General features: G+C 39.4%; 1 protein-coding gene across 2 annotated transcripts in view; it reads right to left on the reverse strand.

Moving 5' to 3' along the window:
- DTNBP1 (dystrobrevin binding protein 1) overlaps nt 1-22,787 on the reverse strand; it is a 121,859-nt gene that overhangs the window by 36,505 nt on the left and 62,567 nt on the right. For both annotated transcript variants that reach the window (XM_058285256.2, XM_004483450.5), the window contains exon 7: nt 19,846-19,868. In XM_058285256.2, the coding sequence (XP_058141239.1) occupies nt 19,846-19,868 (23 nt within the window). The remainder of the gene's footprint in view (nt 1-19,845; nt 19,869-22,787) is intronic.

Consider the following 22,787-nt stretch of genomic DNA (forward strand, 5'->3'; position numbering starts at 1 on the left):
TGGGTGGCTGCCGGCTGGCCCATGGACACATCCGCTGGAAACTGCTTAGCTATGTGTGTTGCACTGTGCTGGCTCCCTTCTTGGGGTGCTTGGAGACAGAGCGCACGCTCTAGTGGGTGGCTGCCGGCTGGCCCATGGACGCATCCGCTGGAGACTGCTTGGCTATGTGTGTTGCACTGTGCTGGCTCCCTTCTTGGGGTGCTTGGAGACAGAGCACACACTCTAGTGGGTGGCTGCCGGCTGGCCCATGGACACATCCGCTGGAGACTGCTTGGCTATGTGTGTTGCACTGTGCTGGCTCCCTTCTTGGGGTGCTTGGAGACAGAGCGCACGCTCTAGTGGGTGGTTGCTGGCTGGCCCATGGACGCATCCGCTGGAGACTGCTTGGCTATGTGTGTTGCACTGTGCTGGCTCCCTTCTTGGGGTGCTTGGAGACAGAGCGCACGCTCTAGTGGGTGGCTGCTGGCTGGCCCATGGACGCATCCGCTGGAGACTGCTTGGCTATGTGTGTTGCACTGTGCTGGCTCCCTTCTTGGGGTGCTTGGAGACAGAGCACACACTCTAGTGGGTGGCTGCCGGCTGGCCCACGGACGCATCCACTGGAGACTGCTTGGCTATGTGTGTTGCATGGCACCTGGTCCACCCCCGTGGCCCTAACTGTTCCCAGTTGCCTACAGCACACTAAGAGGGGCGGGCGAGGAGACCATTTCCCTGAGACGGCTGCAGAGCGAGACCTGCTGGCCAGGGGCACTGCTGCCCATTAGTGGAGCTGACCTTGCTCTGTCTCTCTTCTAAGCACGTAAACGTTCCACCTGGTACCTGAGAGTCGTGCTTCTCTGGTGACCCCAACACGTGTACTGGAGTGGGGACCCCTCTTGACTACCCGCCATGTGGTAGGACGCCTCCCCTGGAGGTGGTAACAGGAGAGCTGCAAGCACCAGAGGGCTCCTAGCAGTCTTCCTATCCTACCAGCATACCACAGAGTATTAACAGGTGCCTACTGGATCAATCTACAGCATCAAGACACCGGGGAGAGGTCTGGGGGAAGAGAGGTTCTTCTAGACAGAAAAAACATCAGTAACTGAGGCTCAGCACAGCACTCCCAAGAGAAGGCTGCATATGAAATGAGGTGGCTGTCACGGTTCTGAGATCTAAAGGGAAAGATTCAGAGTACATCATCATATAATTTTTGATGTCCTGTGTATGTTTATTCCAGTACACGCTAAGTATGCTGCTTTTACCAGAAATTATTATAGTGACCTTACTGCCACACTCTTTCCAAAGTGCAAGAAATGACACTGCCAGCACACTGCGCACTGCCCCCGGCAAGCTGTTCTGCCCAAGTGCTCAAGGATCGGCTGTGGAAAAGGAGGGGGTAAAGCAGGGTCTAACCATTTAAAAGGAGAGTCTTTCTGGAGTTACGTGGGCATGAAAAAAACAAGCACACCCTATTTATTAGTGCCAAGACCCTTAATATTTCTCTCAATCAAAATGGAGTGTCACCGAGTTTTCTAATCCTATTCAACAACAATCTTAGAAAGAAGCGAGAGGATTCTGATAACAGTCAAATGCTGTTCACTGCAAGGTTACCAGTACTAGTTTTTCTAATGGAGAACTGGAAACAGATTAGTTCTATAACTATAACACAATTTTCTGCTCTGTTCTCCAGCCAGAAGGCTCCTGCAGTAACCCAGAAGAGAAAGCACAGCAGCACGGACCAGGGCGGTGGTGGGAGAGAGCGCATGAAATGCCGAGACTGGGGATCGATTTTGAGGGTGCAGCTGACTAGATTTACTAATGAATCGCATGTGGCTGGGAGAGGAGGAGAGCCATCGAGCAGCATTTTAGTTTTTTCTTGCCTGTTTGTTTTGGTGTAAGTGCTAGGATAACTGGTGGAATCACGGACTGAAATGAAGAAGACTGAGGGGCCAGGAAGGAAGGGTGAGACTAGAGACCAGGCTCTGACATTTAGAGTTTAGGAAGCCCGTAAACACGATGTGGCAGACTTCAGAGGGGCGTTGGACAGAGCAGTCTAGCACTTAGAGCTGAGGTCAGGGTTGGAGCCATCAGTGCAGAGATGGCCTTTAAAGCCTTGGGACCAGGTGAGACCACAGCAGGAGAGAGAGAAGCGGTCTAAGGATGCGCCCAGGGCACTTCAACATGGGGTCCAAGTGGACCATGAGACAAAGGAGACAGAAAAAAGAACAGTGAAATGCAGGAAAATCAGCAACAACGCTGGGAATGATTCACAACAGGGGTAAATACTGATGATGGAGGAAGAGAGAGGGGAGCCTTGCCAGCACCAAGTCCTCCAGCAGGAGAGAAGCAATGGGCTCCAAGGTCCAAGTGGGGAGTTCGCTTTAGTGGCTGTGTCAGGAAGGAAACTAGAGAACAGGAAGGCACTGGGAGCAGGAGGGCCATGGCAGGAACTCTTGAAGTTCTCTTCTGGTTGCTTCTACCTTCTCAGGGAAATCAGAAGTCAATTAAGAATAAGGAGAGGGATGATATGGTGGCAGTCTGAGAAAAGAGGCAGAGAAGGGAAATGCAATCAGATTGCCACTTTGTGCTCAAGATTCTCTAGTGAATTGTGGACAAAATTTCAGACGAGACCTCAGGGAAAAGGTGGTATGTGTTTGTTTTTCTAGCTACACTCAGCTTCGCAGGCTCAGGCACTATGAGGCAGAATTTAATGTGACCAATAAAATTTTGTCAATTTAATACAACAGTGGGAAAGCTGCAAAGGAGTTAACAGTACACGCAATGGATTGATTACAGTCATAGACCAGTGGAGTTTAAACTGGTGGGAAGGAGGTGAGCATAAGGACAAGGCAGGCAGCCCAAGGAGGAAGTTAGCAATGGGCAGGAAAGAGGAGGAGAGTAAGTGGAGCCAAGAGTCTAGCGGTGCCAAAAATTGATGAAGAAGTGAGAAAATTAAGATACAGATACACTTAAATTGGAGAGTATGAAGGTGGGATGGCCCCTGATAAAGACCAGGTCTATAAGATCACTCTCCAATGGAAATATGGTATGAGCTACATATATAATTTAAAACTCTTTAGTAGACAAATCACCTGTTAAAAGAGATGGAATCTTTTTAATACTAGATATTATTTAAACCAATATCTCAAAAAATACTATTTCAATGTGTGATCCATATAAAAATTGAGATACGTACATTCATTTTTCCATGCTATACCTTCAAAATCTGGCATTTATTTTACTTATAGCACATCTCAGTTCCGAATGGCCACATTTCAGCACTCAACAGTCACGTGTGGCTAGAGGTTCGTGCACTGGACAGCACCTGTCAGACTCTGACCACAAGCGTGGAAGCCAAAGAGGCCTACAGACAAAAAGCACTGGCTGCAGGAGGTAGTGAGCCGCCAGGGCATGAGGCGGTCCACCTATGCGGATGCTGAAGTCACCAAACATGATAACAGGTGTGGTGGTAGGAAGAAAGGGAGGGAGCTAAGCACTAAAATCTTCAATCAGGGCTAGGAAGAGATCAAGAGGAAGGTATACGACCACCTGCAGAAGGGGTGGGGAGTACAAGGCATTAATCCAGGGCTGACAGGCTTTTTCTGTAAAGGGACACATGGCTGGCAGAATTCGAAGCCAGCTAGCTCTAAGACTCCTGCCCCCCTGGTGGCACCGCCCTGGCCCTGTAAAATCACCTCCCCTTGAGTTGGGGGCGTAGGCTGTGAATAGGATGGGATAGCATTCCTGTGGTTATTTATATGGCACAGAGGGTTTTTGCAGATGTAATTAAGGTCCAAAATCAGCTCAATTTGAGTTATGCAAAAGGGCAATTATCCTGGGTAGGCACCTCCCCATCAGGTGCGCTCTTCTGTGTGATCTGAGGCTGCAGAGAGCTCTCCTGCTGGCCTGGAAGAAAGTAAACAGCTGTGCATGAACTGTCCACGGAGGCGCCAAGGAGCTTGGCCCTGAGGGCAGGTGCTGGGAGGTGAGACAGACTCAGTCCTAGAGTCTAAAGGAGCTGGATTCTGCCACATGAACCTAGATGAGCTTGGAGGAAGAGCCTGAGCTCCAGGGGAGAACACGGACCCAAGCTGCACCTCTATCTCAGCCTGGGAGACCCTCTGGGGAGGCCCCAGCCATGCCGGGCCAGACCTGTGGACACTGTGTGATAGTAATAACTCACAGTGCTGCTTTAGGCTGCTGCTCTGTGGTCACTTGTTTCACAGCAACAGAAAATCAATACAGCAGGCCACAGAGTCAATCTCTTAAGACTGTGAGGCTACAAAAGGGTCCCTGTTACATACTCTTCTTTTCTCTTTCTACCCTTTAAAAATGTGAAAACCTTTCTCAGCTCTTGGGCCGTACAAGATGCAGGAGCCCGAGAAGGCGTGAGGAAGGAGAGGGGAACAGCAAGGGAGGACGCGGGCCTGCCCACTCTGCAGCACGCAGGGCTGGAGGGCAGCAGCCCCTTCTTGAGAGGCTGCAGGGAGAGCTGAGTCCTGCAGAGTGAAGTCTCAGGAAGAGTGCGAAGGTAAGGAGAAGGGACTGGAGATGTGGGGGATCTTGCAACGAGCTTCCAAGGGTTTGAGAGAGAGCAAGAGAAGGGGCTGAGTGGACGGTGAGTCAGAGCAAGGGCCAAGGAGGCAGCAGCGACGAGATGACCGGGACCCGGGGCTCCCTGGGGAAGCAGGGCCGCAGGGATGAAGGCTTGTGGGGTCTCCTGTTTACTGTCATGTGGGAGGGAAAGATAAGATGACATGAACGCTCACTTAGAAAACACAAGGTGATGAAGTAACAGTAAGAAAAAAGTTAAGAGGAATGGATACAAGACAATTATATAAGAAGCAAAAGCTTTTTCATACGTCAACAAGAATCAAACTGCGATGATGAAAGGAACAAAATCACACTTGTGATGGAAATATAAAATGCTTAGGCATCAAACTTAACAAGTGCTATCACTGGGTGAGAAAATTACAAACATTTACCAAGGAACACATAAGACTTGAAAAAGTAAAAGGACAAACCAGGACATACTTTACATAGAAAAACCTGTTATTATGAAGAGCCCAGCCTTCCCCAAATAATATGCTAATATGCAATTTCAACAAAAATCTTGTTTTTTTCTTAGGACTGTGACAACTTTTCAATTATATTTGGGGGGACTGGATGTGGTTCAAGCAGTTGAGTGCCTGTTTCCCACATGGGAGGTCCCAAGTTCAGTCCCTAATGCCTAAAAACAAAAACAAGCAAACAAATGAAAAAACCAACTCAGGGGAGCCGATGTGGCTTAGCGGTTGAGCACCAGCTTCCCATGTATGGAATTCCAGGTTCAATTCCCAGCCCGAGCACATCCCAAAAAAAAAAAAAAAAAAAATAGGAGAATAAACAGAATAAAGACTTTTTTGAAAGAATTATGAGAGAGATTTGCTAGGCCAATTATTAAGATATATCACAAAGCTACAATGAAGCAGTGTGTTATCACAATAATCACTTGACAGATCCAGAGAACAAAATATCTCAGAAGAGATCCCGGTATATGTGAAATTTTAATACATAAAAAAGGGGAAGCAGCAGTAAAAATCAATGAGAAATAAAAGAATAGAATAACTGGACTTCATCAAAATTAAAATATTTGCTCTTCTGAAGGAACTGTTAAGAAAATGAAAAGTCAAGCCAAAGGCAAAGGCGAGGAAAAAAAGTTTGCAAAACATGTATTTCAAAAAGGACTTATATCAAGATTACATAATGAATTCTCAACTCAATAATATAAAGACAACTCAATTAAAAAAGAAAACGGGCAAAAGATTTGAACAGGGAAGTGGATTTGGCTCAACTGATAGAGCGTCCGCCTACCACATGGGAGGTCCAGGGTTCAAACCCAGGGCCTCCTGACCTGTGTGGTGAGCTGGCCCACACGCAGTGCTGATGCGTGCAAGGAGTGCCGTGCCACGCAGGGGTGTCCCCCGCATAGGGGAGCCCCAAAACACAAGGAGTGCACCCCATAAGGAGAGTCGTGCTGCGCAAAAAGAGCACAGCCCGCCCAGGAGTGGCGCCGCACACACGGAGAGCTGACTCAGCAAGATGACGCAACAAAAAGAGACACAGATTCCCTGTGCCGCTGACAAAAATGCAAATGGACACAGAAGAACACATGGCGAATGGACACTGAGAGCAGACAACAGTGGTGGGGGGGGGGGAGGGGAGAGAAATAAATAAAAAATAAATTTTTAATTAAAAAAAAAAGATTTGAACAGACTTCACCAAAGAAGACATAGGAATGGCAAATAAGCACATAAAAAGATGCTCAAAATCATTAATCATTTGTAAATGCAAATTAAAACCACAATGAGATACCACCACACCCCCACTCAGAACGGTGAAAAATATAAAGACTGACAATACCAAGTGTTGACTGGACGTAGAGCAACTAGAACTCTCATACATTCCTGGCTGGAATGCAAAATGGCACGGCTGCTTTCTAAGACACCACTAAACTATTTTTTAAGTTTACTCATACTTACCATCTGAGTAAGTATGGTAAGCAATTCTACTCCCAGGTAAAAACAGAAACACAAGTCCACACAAAGATTTAAACAAGAATGTTCAAGAAGGTTTATTCATAATAGCCCCTAACTATAAACAACCCAAATATCCATTAATTGGTAAATGGATAAACAAATTGTAATATATTCATATACTGGAATACTACTCAACAAAAAAAAAGGAACAAACTACTGATAAATGCAACCTCAGGGATCAGTCTCAAAAGAACTATGATAAGTGAAAGAAGCCAGATGCAAAAAAGAAACAAAATGAAAAAACACATACTATATGATTATATTAATATGAAATTCCAGACACAGAGAAAATATATATAGGTTGCCAGGGGCCAGAGAGTGGGTAGAGGGGACTGACTACAAAGGAGCATGAGGGAACTTTTTGGGGTGATAAGTTCTGCACCATGACTGCGGTGGTGGTTACCCAAATACATAAACTTTTCAAAATTCATTGAATTTTACACCTAAAATTGGTGAAATTTCATAGTATGTAAATTATGCTTCAATAATGCTGACCAAAAAGAGGGAGGGAGAGAGGAAAGGATGGGGAGAGGCAGGCAGGCAGGCAGGCGAGGAAGGGATTATCCCATACACAGTACTGGAAAAATTAATTACCTATATGGCAAAAAAATGACTGCTCACTATATGGCGTACATCAAAATAAGTTCTAGATTAATTAGTAAGATCAACAAATAAAATTTAAACTAGAATAAAAACTGGAAGAAATTATAGTTCAATATTTACTTCTTAGAATTTGGAAGAAATGGAAGAAATCATAAAAGAAAAAATTTGAATTATTGAAAAACATTAAACTTCTGTGTAATAAAAAGCAAACAAAAACAAAAGGCAAATAATCTGCTGGAGAAAAATATCTGTAATAAATATGACAATAAGTTGATATTCTTAATATGTAACCACCACTTTCAAATTAGTACATTTTTCCAAATGTAAGTGGCCAGAACTCATGAACAGTTCACAAAAACAAAGACACTAATAAGTCATATTTAAGCTTACCACTACACTTCAAAAAAATATTCAAAGGCTAAAATAGCTAAGTGGGTAGCAGATACCAAGACCCTTATAAAAATGTGATATCTTAAAACCCTAAGAAATCTGACTCTATGAAAACGTGTGCATAGATGCTTTGTTACAGCGTAATTTATAGATTCACATAAAATTGGCAACTACCTAAATTTCCAACAATAGGCAAATGGTATTTTACAAAAAGTGGTTCATAACATGGAGTGATACTCATTTCACAAGGGGAAAAGTATACAAAATTGCTTATATAACTTTGTATATGACTATACACACACATATAAAACTTAAATTGTTTCAGGTTATTTTTGACTACTGATTTAATTTTTTTCTTGGTATCTGTTTGTATTTCCCTAATTGTCTACAACAGGGATGTGTTGATCTTACAGGCATTTTTAAAAATAAAGATTAGGAGCACTTTCACAATAAAAAGACCTGGGCAAAAAACTAAAGAAAAAAAAAAAGACCTAAGCATTATGGTTGAACAAGTGAAACAGGAGCTAACAGGGTGGAAAAGTGACTAAAACTACCCAACAGTCACCATTTCTGGAGTACCACGCAGCTCAAACACCCTTTACATAAGGGGCATTAGAATTAGCATGTGTCTAGAGAAGGGGGACAAGGAGAGTAAAGCATCTCAAAGCAGATATTCAGGGGGAAAGTCTGAAACTTAAGGACTGTTAGTGGACATAAGGACTGTTCAACAAACTCTAGTAAATGTCTTTCGGAATTGCTCAAAAAGGGGTTCTACACAGGGCAGGATGTTGGATCATATGATTTAAAAGGTTTTTGTCAAGCTACAGTTGTAGAGGTAGAAAAAGGAGACACACTGAAATTGTTTAAAAACTATTACCGGGAAGTCAGTATCTAAATCGACAGGCGCTATACTTTTAAGAATGGTCAAATTCTTCACTGCAGTCTCAAAAGCAGCGCGGGGAGGCAATCTGGACGCCTTCACAGCCTCTTTTCCAGTCCTGTGTTCTGAGTCTCACCCCACATCCCAAATTCAGAGGAACCTTTGCAGGACTCTGAAGCATGAACTAGCCTGCACCTTTTACACAGGCTGTTTGTTTCAGTCTTTAAAACCAGGTCCAACTGAGGAAGCGCTACAGGGCACGGCCAGGGAAGCGGTTCAAATGCAGTTAAAGATGAAATATCAGTAAGCTACTCGGCTACTAAAATTTAAAGGTATCTGGTATAGGGAGAGAATGAGAGGAAGGGACTAATTATAAATTTGACACGTAAAGAAAACTGAACACTATAAAAACTGAACACAGAAAATTAGCCTAAATTTTACTGTTTCCTTTTCAGTACTTCCCAGGAAACATCACGGTGAGGAGGTAAGAAAAGTAGGCTCTGAAGGCAGACCTGCCTGGGTTTACAGCCTTGCTCAAATGCTTATTAGCTGGGTGACCAGGGGGAGCAGCCGCTCTGCGTATCAATTTTCTCTCCTCGCAGAGGAACCGTGATATCATTAATAAGTCATGCCAAGCTATGCATCTTAGCACACTATAAATGCTTACCAAGTAGTTGTTTCCTTCTTTTCTCTAAAATAACTATAATTTAGGAGAAATAACCAGATTATACTCATATACCTATAATGTATGACTGATATTTTATAAAACATCAATTTGACTACATGAAACAAAAAAAACCACCAGGGAAGCAGACTTGGCCCAGTGGTTAGGGCATCCACCTATCACATGGGAGGTCCGCGGTTCAAACCCCGGGCCTCCTTGACCCGTGTGGAGCTGGCCCATGTGCAGCACTGATGCACGCAAGGAGTGCCCTGCCACACAGGGGTGTCCCCCACGTAGGGGAGCCCCATGCACTTGCGCCCCATAAGGAGAGCCACCCAGCGCAAAAGAAAGTGCAGCCTACCCAGGAATGGTGCCGCACACAGGGAGAGCTGACACAGCAAGATGACGCAACCAAAAGAAACACAGATTCCCATGCCGCTGACAACAACAGAAGCGGACAAAGAAGACGAAGCAAATAGACACAGAGAACAGACAACCGAGACGGGGGAGAGAAATAAATAAATCTTAAAAAAAAAAAAAAAAAAAACACCAAAAAAAATCCAAAAAACAAATCTTAAGGGTAAGCTCATATATTCAAATATTATCTATTTTTGTTCACATCACAGAAATTACTGACATATAAGTCTTATTACAAATATTTATACTTGTCAATTAAAAATAAAAATCAGTATTAATGAATTGCCATCACATAGGTTTCTGACTGTTCAATTCCACTTGAAAACTAAAGTGTTTATTTCATAAGCTTTTAAAACTGGAACTTAAAAAAAAAAAAACCAAAAACTGAAATAAGAGACCTGAAAGTGAACAGCTGATGAGTCAGTATCCTATACTAATCTTGGCTGTCTTATACAAATGCTTTAAATAATCCTTAAGAAAAATTAAAAAGTGAATTAAAATGCTCTGCATTGTGCTAGTATTTCTTTAGTTGTCTCCCTTATCTTAGGGTAAACACTGTTTTATTCCTCAAATACACTCAAATTAACCAAATTTTATATGCCTTTATTTGTGGTATTCTTCCCATGGGCATACTTCTACAAGAAGGTCAGCCAATTTTTCTCCCTAGGTCAGCTGGCCACTTGCCCTGGAAGTCTACAGAAACCACCAGGCAACTACCTATCTTCTGAGAAGGCACAAATTCCACCTGCTGCCTCCAACGGTAAAATCAGTAGAAATGTAAGTTCCCACAGGTATAATATTATAGTACAACCTCCAAAAAACTGAGACAAAATCATGAAGCTGGATATGAATTCAACAGATAAAACCTCTTTTTGAGGCTGACAGGTAAACTTTTCATAGAACTCTGCTTTTTATGGTACCAGAATTTAGTCTTCTGAAAGCTGTAATTTTTGCTGTCAAGTTTATACCATGTTCCAGCAAAAAGGTAATGAAACAGAATAGCTATATTTATTCATGATACCAAACATATACACCAAAAAAGTTATTCTGCTATATTTCTAAAATATTCTATTGCTATAATTATTGCTCATACAATAGTGGTATATAATCACTGTAAGAAATCACAGAAAGGTAACATTTAAACATCACAAACCTAATCTCAAAACTCTATTTTTGTGTAGTTTAATACTTAAACAAGCTGTTAGAGTTCCAATTTCCCTTCAATATAAAACATCATTCTAGAAACTTCTGGTGATTTACCAGGGATTGCCACAGTATGGCATCTTCATCTTATGACAGGGTATTAGAATAAATAATTAACTAGGTCTTAAAAACAAATAGTCTTCCCAGGGGATGGGAGGGGAGGCAGAGAAGGAGAGAAGAGTATATATTTGGTAGATACAGAGTATGTGTAAGTAAAATTAATTTTAAAAATAAAATAAAATGTCTTAGAGCCAAAGCAAACAGGCTATTAAACACAAAGTTATATAAATATAAACCAGCTTTTAAAAAATATATGCTTTCATATATTTACATGTGGAAATTTTATATTGCTAAAGAAGAACAGACACTTGAAAAACCTTGCCAGTATTCACCAATAAATCAGGATTTTCAGGGAGAAATTTCTTAAATGAATTGAAATTTTAAAAAATTTAATACTAGATTATTCACATCTTTACTCTTAGAACCACTACATTAAGACGATATGACTGCGAGAAGAGAAAAATGTCATTTATTATACATTCCCTATAAATAAATATTTTAAAATAAACACTAAAGTTCTCACATTCTCCATTCTTAGCAGTTTTTTCCTGGACACTTAAATCATGAACAAGTATGTGGTAATATCTCAAGTTAGAAATTCACTTCATTAATGCCCCAATTTTATAATGAATTCCTGAGCTATCACTTCGCTTCAGGTAATTACATTGGGTGTCTGCCTAAGCTGAAAGAGCTTGAGTTTTGCTACAGTATGACAAGATGGACTTAAGTTGGAGGGGAGAGGAACGGGGGACTTTCCCTTTCATTCAAGTTTGATGTACCTCAGCAACAAAAATACTAGGTGAGCAATGAGGGACAACATGCCCCTCCTTTCATTTTTTCCTTCGAAAACAAGTGGACTTCGACCTGACAGGGCATGAAATACCATGTCATTATCACATCCCCTGTAAAGGCATACTACGGAATAAAAAAATGCAGTAATGAGCAAAAATTATTCCTCAGTTATTTCCATGGACAAAAGCATATTTCACTCAACAATAAATTATTCAAATCCAACAATTAATTTTTAAGGTAAAAATTTTTTTGCACAAGTTCCACAAGTTGGATATCCTTGTACAATGTATAGATAGAAATGCCACACAGTCATCCACTAAAGCCATGGCCTCTGGTCAACAAGTGAGAAAGATGCACTGAAGTTCTGTTGATGGATGAAAAGAATATACACACACACACACAAACTTGTATGAGGCATTATGACATCTTCAAAATCCATTTTGAAAACCAGCCATTTTAGATGAGCCCATATAAGTAGCAAGGAATGGATTTTAACTTTACAGTGGCACTGAATGTTGGTCACATATTTAACTATATTAACTGCTTCTTCGGAAAATGAACACAGAAGCAACAAGAGAAGCTGAATTAATTTTATGAAGCTGCATTGTAAGAACTGTACTCATTATTCCAATAGCTGTCATTACTATCCTGATAGCTTATATTTATCTTTTTACTATAAAAGCAGCCTCATAAAAATGCCTGTCTGATGAATTTCACCTGATGGATAAGACACTATTATAAAAGCAAAAGTCCTGGATTTGCATGCAACAGTTATTACTTGTTTATTTCCAGTATTAATGAAGTAATTATTATTTCTTGATAATATAAAGAAACTAATAATGCTCTCATAAAAATATACTACTTATAGGTTCATAAAGTTGAAATTTAATTTCTACTTTTTAATAGCATCCATCTGTATACCATGCAAATACTGCAAAGTACTCAAGCATGGAGTTAAATATTTTAAAGAAAAGCAGCTAAGGAAAAACATAAAATAAAGTTCCACCTACAGGGATTCCTCTGACTATTTTCGGTGAGTCCTGGAGATGACATGGATGTGAGAACTGAGCGTGGGGCAGGAGCTCAGGGCTGGTCAGTGAGACCTCCAGTTACGGAGCTGCTCCAGGGGCGTGCATCTTCTGGCATGCAGAACAAAGGAAGTGAGGCTGAAGCTAGAAGCAGGTTTTTCCAAAGAAACAGTATTAAGCCTGTTAGGTTTCCTGCTGATGGCTTAACAAGGAATCACCGGAATCTACTGCCTCTATAGATGCTAAATGCAAGCTCTCAGGGGCTCTGGGGTAGGAAGATGCATGCACAAATCTGGGACCATACCAAATGTATCTCAAAATGCAGGGGGAGGGGAGGTTGTTTGGAAAGGCACTAAATGCATCTGAATTTGTAATCTAGGCACTAGTAATGCATCTAACATACCAAAAGAAAGAAGAAACCTTGCTATCTGAAAGTAATAAAATAAAGATCAAGCATATAGTTCATTTCATAACACATAAGGTATCTTTAAATTCCCCCACCTCATTTTTAATGTAGCTTTAGCCTAAAGGTTCCTTCGAATTCAGCAAACACAAACGAATGGCTTGGAATATGCCATGTATTTTTAAATAAGTATCTTAAATCATCACAACTCCAATAATTAAAACATTTGTCAATAGTTTTTTGCTGTTTCAAAACAGTGCTTCCTCTGGCCTGCTCTGAATCACAGCCTCATCAATCAGCCCTCCTCTCCCCTGTATCTTCAACCGCTCTCTGTAACCTCGTTTTCCTTTTCATATAAATGAACTCAAGGTTCTCTCAAATTAAAAAAAGTCCTCCCCTCAACCTACCCTCTCCTCTTTCCTTCCCTTAGCCTTTGCTTTTGAAGGCATTGTCTCAAATTCCTCATTCACTGATTTAGTAGTTCAGATAATTCAAGGAGTACCAATGACCAGAGTCACAACTGTGAACAAGGCAGAGCATTCCAATCATTCCTAATCCTCTGGCCACCTGGTATCCAGTCAAGCCCCACCAACCCAGCTCAGAGCTGCTGAAATTGTTCACATTAAGATCAACAATTTGCCACATTAAATGACCCTGAGACTATATTTAATTTTGCCCTTTCCGTAACAATATGATCACAACTTCTGGACATTTCCTTGAAATGTTCTCCTCCCAAAGACTTAGTGACACCACTGTTCTCTTTACTGTGCTCTCTACCTGCTCTCCCTCCATCCCTTCACCTGAACCCAAGGTTTTCATTCCTGCCTCGATGTGGCCAATTCCAAAATCTACCTCAGATCTTTCTCCTGAACTGCCCGTTGGATAGTTCTACCTGTAGTATTTCAGACAGCTCCAATTTAACATGCTCAAGGCAGAATTCACTCAAAAAATAAATTTAATGAAACAAGAATTGTATATTGACAATCATAAAACATTGCTCAGAAAAATCAAACAGCTAAATAAACGGAGAAACAGTCCATGTTCATGTCTTGCTAAGATGGTAATCATCCCGAAATTGATCTATAGATTCAGCTCAATCCCTATCAAAATCCCAGCAGCCATCATCAGGCATTTTTGTAGGAACTGATCAATTGCTACTGTAATTTAAACCGAAATGCAAAGGTCTTAAAATAGCCAAACCGATTCTGACAAAGAACAAAGTTGAAAGACCTACTACAATTCTTGATTTCAATACTAACTACGAAGCTACAGTTAACAAGGCAGTGTAGAATTGGCATAAGGAACAGAACTGAGAGTCAGAAAGACATAAACTCCATTTATGGTCAATTGATTTTCTACAAAGCTGTCAAGGCAATTCAATGGGAAGAAAAATAGTCTTTTCAACATATATTTCTGAAACAACTGGATTTAAGGAGGTAAAAAAGAATCTAGACCTCTATCTCATGCAATACACGAAAATTAACTGAAAATGGGTCATTTTAGAAAAAAGGTCCACAGATCCAAATGTGAACACTAACAAGACTAAGTGGTGGTGAGTGAGCAGAAACTGGAACCGTCATATACTGTCGGTGGGAATGTAAGATGGTAAGGCACTTCGGAAAAGAGTCTGGCACTTTCTTAAAAAGTTAAACACAAACTTACCACGTAACCCAGAAATTCCACCCTTAGATATTTACCCCAAGAGAAATTTAAACCTATGTCCACACAGAGACTTGCACGTAAAAGTTTAGAGCAGCATTGTTCATAATAGCTCAAAACTGGAAACAAACCAAATGTCCCTCAACGGTGACTAGATCAACTACAGGGGGCATATGCATACAAGACCATTCAGTAATGAGAAGGAATGAGCCACTGGTCCATGCTTCAACATGGCGAACCTCAAAAACATTACGCCAAGTGAAAGGAGTCAGAAACAGACGACACGTTATGTAATTCCACTTGTGTGAAATGGCAGAAAAGGCAAATCGATGGAGACGGCTGATTAACGATTTCCTGCAGGTGACGATGAGGGTAGGGACTGACTGCAAATGGGCAGGAAGGGCTTCTTTCGGGTGATAATGTTCTGCACGTGGATTGTGGTGATGGTTACAAAACTCTATAAATTTAGTCAAAATCAAATCAAACAGATGAATCCTGTGGAATGTAAATTAAACCTCAATAATGTCATTTTTTTAAAAAAGCAACTTTTCGATTAAGCTCACACCAAAAAGTTTTATATTGGGAAATTGCCTGAAGTCATTAATAAACTTATAATTTTACCCTACCTCCACACTACACCCCCACCCCCACCCCCCAAAAAAAACAATAAAATTCACTACCATTCCCACCCAATCTGCTCTTCTACCTATTTCATATTGTGGTTAATGGAAAAACTAATCTACCCAAATGTGGGAACCAGAATCCTAGGAGTCATTCTGGACTCAGAAAAGTCGTCTACTTGAATCTGTATCTCCCTCTCCACTCTGACTACCACTGCCTGAATTAAAATCTTTCTAATACTTCCCCAACTAGTCTCCCTTACCCTAGATCTGCTCTTCCAATCTTTTTCTGTACTGATCCCAGAAAACTTGCTCTAAAATGCAAATCTGTTCCTACTCTCCTAATTAAAACCCTTTGGGTTCTCCCCCACTCTCTACCCTGTCTCTATTGGATACAGTGGTAACCCTGAAGTTTTTTTGATCATGTACTCTACCCACCAGAAAAAAATTTTAACACACATCCCAAATAAGTATATTTTTATATAATATACATTTATTCCTGTACTATTTTATTACATAATATATATAAAAAAATAAAACCTTAAAAGGATGACATAAAAAAGAAACATAAATAGAAGCTCCAGTTTTCACCTCCACCCTCTTAACTTTTGCCTACTCACATCTCTCTTTAGAGATCACTGGCCCAAAAGAAGAAGTCCAAACTCCTTTGCACGACACACAAAACTGTGTATCAGTTATTCTCTGCTTACATCTCCAACTTTATCCCTCATCATTTCACCCCACACACCATATGCTTCAGCCATAACAAATTATTTGTAGTTCCCTTGATGAACAAGAAATTAATTTTCAACTTGTATTCTTGAAATAAAATATCTCTGTACCTTTGAAATTGTGCTTTCCTCTTCCTAGAATGTCCTTATTACCATTTTAGCCTGGTGAGCACTCACCATTAAGATCCCGATCAAGTATAACTGCCTCTCTCAAAATAGTTGATTATCCTCACCTTATATACTTATACTTATCTGTTATAGTATTTTTACAATGTATTAAAATTATACATTTGCCTTTCTAACCTATAAACCTGTGAGCTCCCTGAGAGGAGAGGCTTTGCCACAGTTATCACTGTATCTGCCAACCTGAATCTCTATCACTGAAAGTATTGCCAAATGACTTTTACATGATATGCCTAATATGTTAAGCTAACTCTTAAATTGAACCAACAACCTCTACCCAAGTTCATCACCTATTTTCATCATCCAGATTTGTAATATGCTAAGGACCATCCAAACCAGGAATATGCATAATCTATATCCAAGAGGCATCTAATCAGCAGACTTTAAACCTTCCTTAGCCTCAGAACTATTCAATTTGGATGACCTTTTCAATTCCATGACTTCCATTTTTACTTATATAAATTTAGCCATCATCCTCACTGGGAATTGCTCCATCTCTAAGATCTCAAACTGAAATTCCTTTCTTTGACCATAAGATTCACCTCAACCATTGAAAGCATTTTATTTATCTATTGCTTTACTTTATGATGTCTACCTGACTAGTACCTTAAATGCTGCTTATTTGGCTAGTGTAGTTAGGCCTCTTACCTCCAGTCTGAACTTCATAGCCAATCATTTTAATCCGGTTTTAATTTTCATTTAAGATTATCATGCCCTGTTGGCTCATTAAATATGCTTGTTTAATTCCCAACCTTGTGCAAACCAAAGGGTAATTGTTTTGGTTTTCATTCCTGTTTCTGAGCTTATCCCTGTAAATTTAGACTATCTTTTCTCATGTAGACCCTCAAAAATGAATTCCTCCTTCCGTGTCAATTTTTTCTAGTATTACCAGCCATTGTTTCCTTCTCTAAGGTGTCAAAGAAAGAGATGTCTCTGGATCCTTTCCAAGGATAACTTACTTGGATATCATTTCTTTCCACCTTCTTTAGGATCTCAATCATATCCTTTAACATCTTCACTGTCACCTCCCCTGACGCCGGCCCTATTTCTATTTCAAGGTACCTTTCATTTCTTTTCTTCTATTAATTAAAGAAATACTTAGTCATGTTACCTTTATTTCCTAACTTCTCAAACATTTCTGAACTTGAAATCTGAATTCTCTCTTTACAAATAGCTTTTTGGTCACTAAGTACCTATTCCTTGTTAAGTCCAATGGGATCTCGCCAGTGTACTCAACTCCTTTGTATTAACTTCTATCACTGATAACCACTACTCCTTCGCACTTGTCTCTGGGCTTCCTTGTTACTAAGTTCTTTGGGTTTTCTTCTTGCTTCTCTGAGCACTCAGGCAGGTCTCCTTCCCTGACTCTGCTTCCAAGAGATGCCTTAAGTGCATGCATACCGTACCATGTTGGCCTTAGTTGCCTTTCACCACACACTATCACGCTGACCAAACTTATTGGAATTGTGACACTCTCAAATCGTGACATGTTTCCACAGTGCTAGTCACGTTTACGTCAGGGTCAGGTAATTTTATATTGAGTAGGATTATAATCTTATATGATACAATTGGACCTGTATTGCCCATTTAATTTTTTAAAAAGCAGTTAATATAGGAATCCATTAAAAATTACATATATACTTTAATTTAAAACACAACCATACTTTTATTCATGAATTCTTTGTGCATATAGCAATATTACATAAAACTTATAATCTATTTCTTCATCATGGAGCAAGAATCTAAGACATGAAATGATCTGTGTACAGAATCTTTCCGGATTTTTATGATCTCTGCCCCTCCCCCCCCAAGTCTTTTCTAGTTTTTCATCATATCTTTTCTAGACTTTTTTGGGGGATTTAAAAAAAAAAAGGTAAAATATATCTAACAAATTTTAAAAGCTATTTAACCATATTAAGTCTTTCCAAAAGAGTCAAATTAGGTATTTTAACAAAAAACTTCTTAACACTAAGGTTTCATCATTTAATCTGATATCTAATTAAAATGCATGTTAGAATAACAAGTACAAATACCTTGAAAGACCAGTCACACTGCTATTTTTCTTGTTATATACTACACATTTTTGAAATATTATCAGAACCCTCATGAGGAAAGAATTTTTATTGAACACCAATGCTAGAGAGAAACAAGATATGATGCGATAACCTTTGCATTTGTTCAAATTTGAGAGCATGAATTTGCTTGTGGATCTGATGTGCTGTTAAATGCTGTGCATAATTAGGAATGTGAGTATAAACAAGATATTAGAGTCTAAATTATATTATTCTATTGAATAATATGCAACATTACCTAACCTTTTACAAACTGCTGGTCTTTTCTTCTTTATCTGTGAATACTGTCATATTGAAAAAAACAGAATGCCTCCATACTGAGAGGCAATAAAAACTGACATTTTACATAATCTGTGTCCCTGCCTGTCATTTAATATTAACTTGATTGCTTTCTCCTTTTTCTTAATGTTATATAAAATGCAAAACTAGTCAACCAAAGGAAAGAATGACAGAGAAAAGAACAATTTATGAGGATTTCAAATCACTGATAAGAAGTAATGTATATGAATAGTGGTTCACAAACTGAGAAATTATAGCCATGATAATATATCACATGGTCATTTAACATTACCCTCAACAAACTGGCCATAACTTAACCATTTACCTCTATTGTAGTCAAATAGAAACAGCCAAAATAAGTCTGGCCAGCCAAGTAGATATAAGCTTTTATACCTGTTTTCTCAAAAGATAGTCATTTTTTTCTATAATGATCAACTAGATCATACACAAAAACAATTCAACTATAAACTGAAAAATGTTCAATTATTTAGTAAACCTAAAGGTCAATGCTAGCTTACTTGTGAAATAACAGGTATAAAACAATGAAATTCTTAATTAACAGTTAAGAATTTTTAATTAAATTGAGTAATTAATTTAATAAGGACTTCAAACTCTTCCTGGTTATTGAAATGGGATGGGCCATGAGCTGCTGCAAAGTCTCCACTTTTCCTTATTTTGCATTAGGGTTTCTCCATCACCAGGGAGAGACAGCAAGACCAAGAATTATTCTTCAACGCCCCTCCTTCAAGTTCTCCTAAACTAAAATGCAATTCTGGGTGATTTTATGATTGCAGAATATATTTCATTAAGCCTCTACTTTCACAGATGGAAAACCTGAGCCTAAAAAAGGCAAGAAACATATCTAAAGTTACAAGATAGGACCAAAGCAGTGCCAGCCCAGCTTCTTGGGAGGGTCGAGGGACTGCTGGGTCAACTGTGGGGGCACATCTGTGTCCATATGCACCTCTTCTCCACGTGGTCCTTACTTTCCACATCAGAAACTAGAATTTTCTTGGACTGTGATTCTCCAACGAACTCAAAGTTAGCACCATACCTTGTATACTATACAAGATATACTACTTAACATGGTCAACAGAAACTCTCACTATGTACATGTATTCTATCTAAAAGAGAATATGAAAAACACTGATTAAATAAAATCTACAAAAGCAGTATTATGGAAAATTTTCTTTTTGATGTAAATGGATTTTTAAAAAAAGGAATAAAGTCTTTATCATGGAGATAAATCTGACATCAATAAACTCTCAACTACTTTTTTGGTGAAGAATTAAATGCAAAATTACCTTTGAAGATTTCAAGTTCCTTCCTGTAAAAATAAAAAAGAAAATGCAAATTTTAAATAATCTATTCCCAAAGAAAATCGCTTACATTGTAATAAAAATTTATGTACTTTAAATAACCAGAATGGTATTTTTGAAGGCTAAGGTATCAACTAAGCTTCACTAATTATCAATACAATTAGCTAAAAGCAATGATTTTCAGTTATTTCTATTGCCCTATTAAGGGCTCAAAACATTCTATCAAAGTTTAAACTAAAACACTACTAAGAAAAAGCAGAGAACATTTTAATGTAGCTATGAGGTATCTTGTTTATATAAGAATCAATTTATAGAAGCACTTGACACAATTTTCCTTCCATTGATAAATGTTAAATAATAGATTTTTAAGATTTTTAATTTTTAAAAAACATGAAGAACAGGAGCAACTATGGAAAAGCACATCTCAAAGACTGAGGTCCATGGCTCATCCTGCCACAAAAGGGTCAAATCTCTGGAAAATCCTCTGGTTTGTTATTTTGTCAATGCCAGTTAAGGATGCTGAAACAGAAAGTTTCTGGGGTAAATGCACAGCAGGAAAAAAAAATTAAACACACAAAAACACATATTTTTTTTTTGGAGAAATAAATCACAGCAAATTCTTTTTAGATTTTCCCTTATAATTTTAAAAAATTTAGTAAAGGAGGTAAGTTTATTTAGTAAAAGTTTGTTATCCCACTGTGGCAGTTTGAAATTATTTTATGAATCCCAAAAAGAGAAATTTTATGTTTTAAAATTAATCCATTCCTGTGGGTGTGAGACTGATTTGACTGGATTATGTCAGTGGGACACAATTCATGTAAATCTCCACCCTTTTGCTCTGTCTGATATAAAGCCAGACACAGAAACTCAGAGAAAAAGAGAGTCAGCATATTTGGGTCTGCAATTTGAGGACTGCTTAAGCACGAAGCCCTCAAGAGACCAGGCCCACAGGGCAATTCCGGAGAAGACTGTGAGCACGGAGGGGAAGGCAGAGGCCGGCCGCCATCTTGCTTCAACACGTGGCAGCTGACTTGGGTGAGAAAGCACCTCTTATGGTGCCTTGAGCTGGACTTTTCACGGCCCTGGAACTGTAAGCTTTTACTCCTAATAAATCCCCTTTATAAAAGCCAACCCCACTTCTGTACTTTGCATCAGCAGCCCTTTGGCAAACGGAAACACTGACTTTAACTATGGGACAGTTATCTTTAATTTGAAGTCTAGGTTTTACTAAAAATCTAGAGATATTTTGAATTTGCTAACCATTATTATACACTACTAATTGCAATACCCCCCATGTTCCAAAATAGTTAACCACAATTAACAGCTGGTAGGAAGGACTCGCAAACTGTCTACCAAAAGGCCAAGTAGGAAATGTTCTTCCAACAGCCAAAGTGAAGGTTCTTAAATCAGAAGCTCATCACACCACTCTTTTCCTAAACATACCAACTCCACATAGTAACGCGCCATTACCACAATTCGTTAACGAGTTCAATCTCCACTTCTCTAAAAGACCATGCACACATGTCAGGATGACCGAGTGGTCTAAGGCGCCAGACTCTAAAAGTTTATGCAATTGTTTCCCTTCACTCACTATTCCAATTTCATTGTTAAAAAGTCAGTTAAGTACAAATTAAACATGCCGAAATCCTACTTTATACTCCAATAGGATAAAAGCTAAAATACCCAACACAAAGGCAAGCCATAAACATGGATCACTACAGAACATCTTGAAAAAAATACCTTCAATTTACTTCTTGAGGCCCTATTAATAGCAATTCCCCAAGGCCACTGATGGAGGACAGGTTCAATATTCTAATGAATAATTCTTATTTTTATGACTATGATCTTTAGAGAGTTTCCACTTTTTTATTAAATACACAGTGAGCATTTCTAAAAGACACCTCGTATTTTAAAAAGCTGACAGTAATAATTTCACATACAATATTCTTCCCTGTTCCCAGCCCCCAAATTCCAAGAAGCATAAAACAAAGAACGAAGAGTATCTATTACATTAATGAGTAATTGCCCAGTTAAGGAAAACTGCCTTTGATTTGGAGTTATCATGCTCATCTTCCAACATCTGATTGATTCATCAAGTTAGCTGTTGAAAAAAGAGAAGAGGCAAAGAAGTGCTCTTTCTAGGCATCCTCTACTTACAGGATACCATGACCCACAGCTAGTAAAATTTCCAAGGAGCTTCCTATCCGAGAGTAAATTATTCCTGTATCCAATTCCTAAAAAGGAGATTGGCTGGATGTAGTGGTGCTAAAGCAAATCAGTATTATGGAAGTGTTAAACTTCAGCAGCAGCACTGAAAGCCTTGAAATGTCGTAATTTTTAGGGTGCGCTCCATCATTTTTTAGCAGTAATAAGCATCTGGAAATATGGAGGATATAAGAGCTGAGAGGAAAAGGAACTTCAAGCAGAGATAACACAGGAAGTAAAGGCAGAGAGGTCAAATTTTCCAGGAATAGTCACCAAACAGCAAACAATTCAAACAGGAGGTTGAACGGTGAGAAAGCAGTGGGGGAGAAGTTAAAAAAAGTAGAGAGTTCTGAGTACAGTCTAGAAGGATATAGTTTTTTGTTTTTGTTTTTTTTTTAAACCAGGAGAAAAACAGGAAATGTGTGATTTAGGAAGAACATTCTGGCTGTGATGGGTAGAGAGATGACAAGGGAGAAAAAATAATTGCAGAAGGTACTTAGGAAATTAAGAGGCGTGTAGACCAGAGATAATTATTGCCTGACAAAAGCAGAATAAGAGGTAACAGTAATGAAGAGGAGGAGTCCAACTGGAAGAACGCTGTGGAGAAGATTCAAGTCCATGACAAGAGATGAAATGGAGGAAGGAAAAGAGAACAATAAGCCTGTGGGTTCCAGTCTGGCCACTGGAATGAAGGTAAATTTAATAACAGGGATAGAAAACTT

The sequence above is a fragment of the Dasypus novemcinctus genome, chromosome 22 (genome assembly GCF_030445035.2).
Source record: "Dasypus novemcinctus isolate mDasNov1 chromosome 22, mDasNov1.1.hap2, whole genome shotgun sequence".
Classification (NCBI taxonomy): Eukaryota; Metazoa; Chordata; class Mammalia; order Cingulata; family Dasypodidae; genus Dasypus; species Dasypus novemcinctus.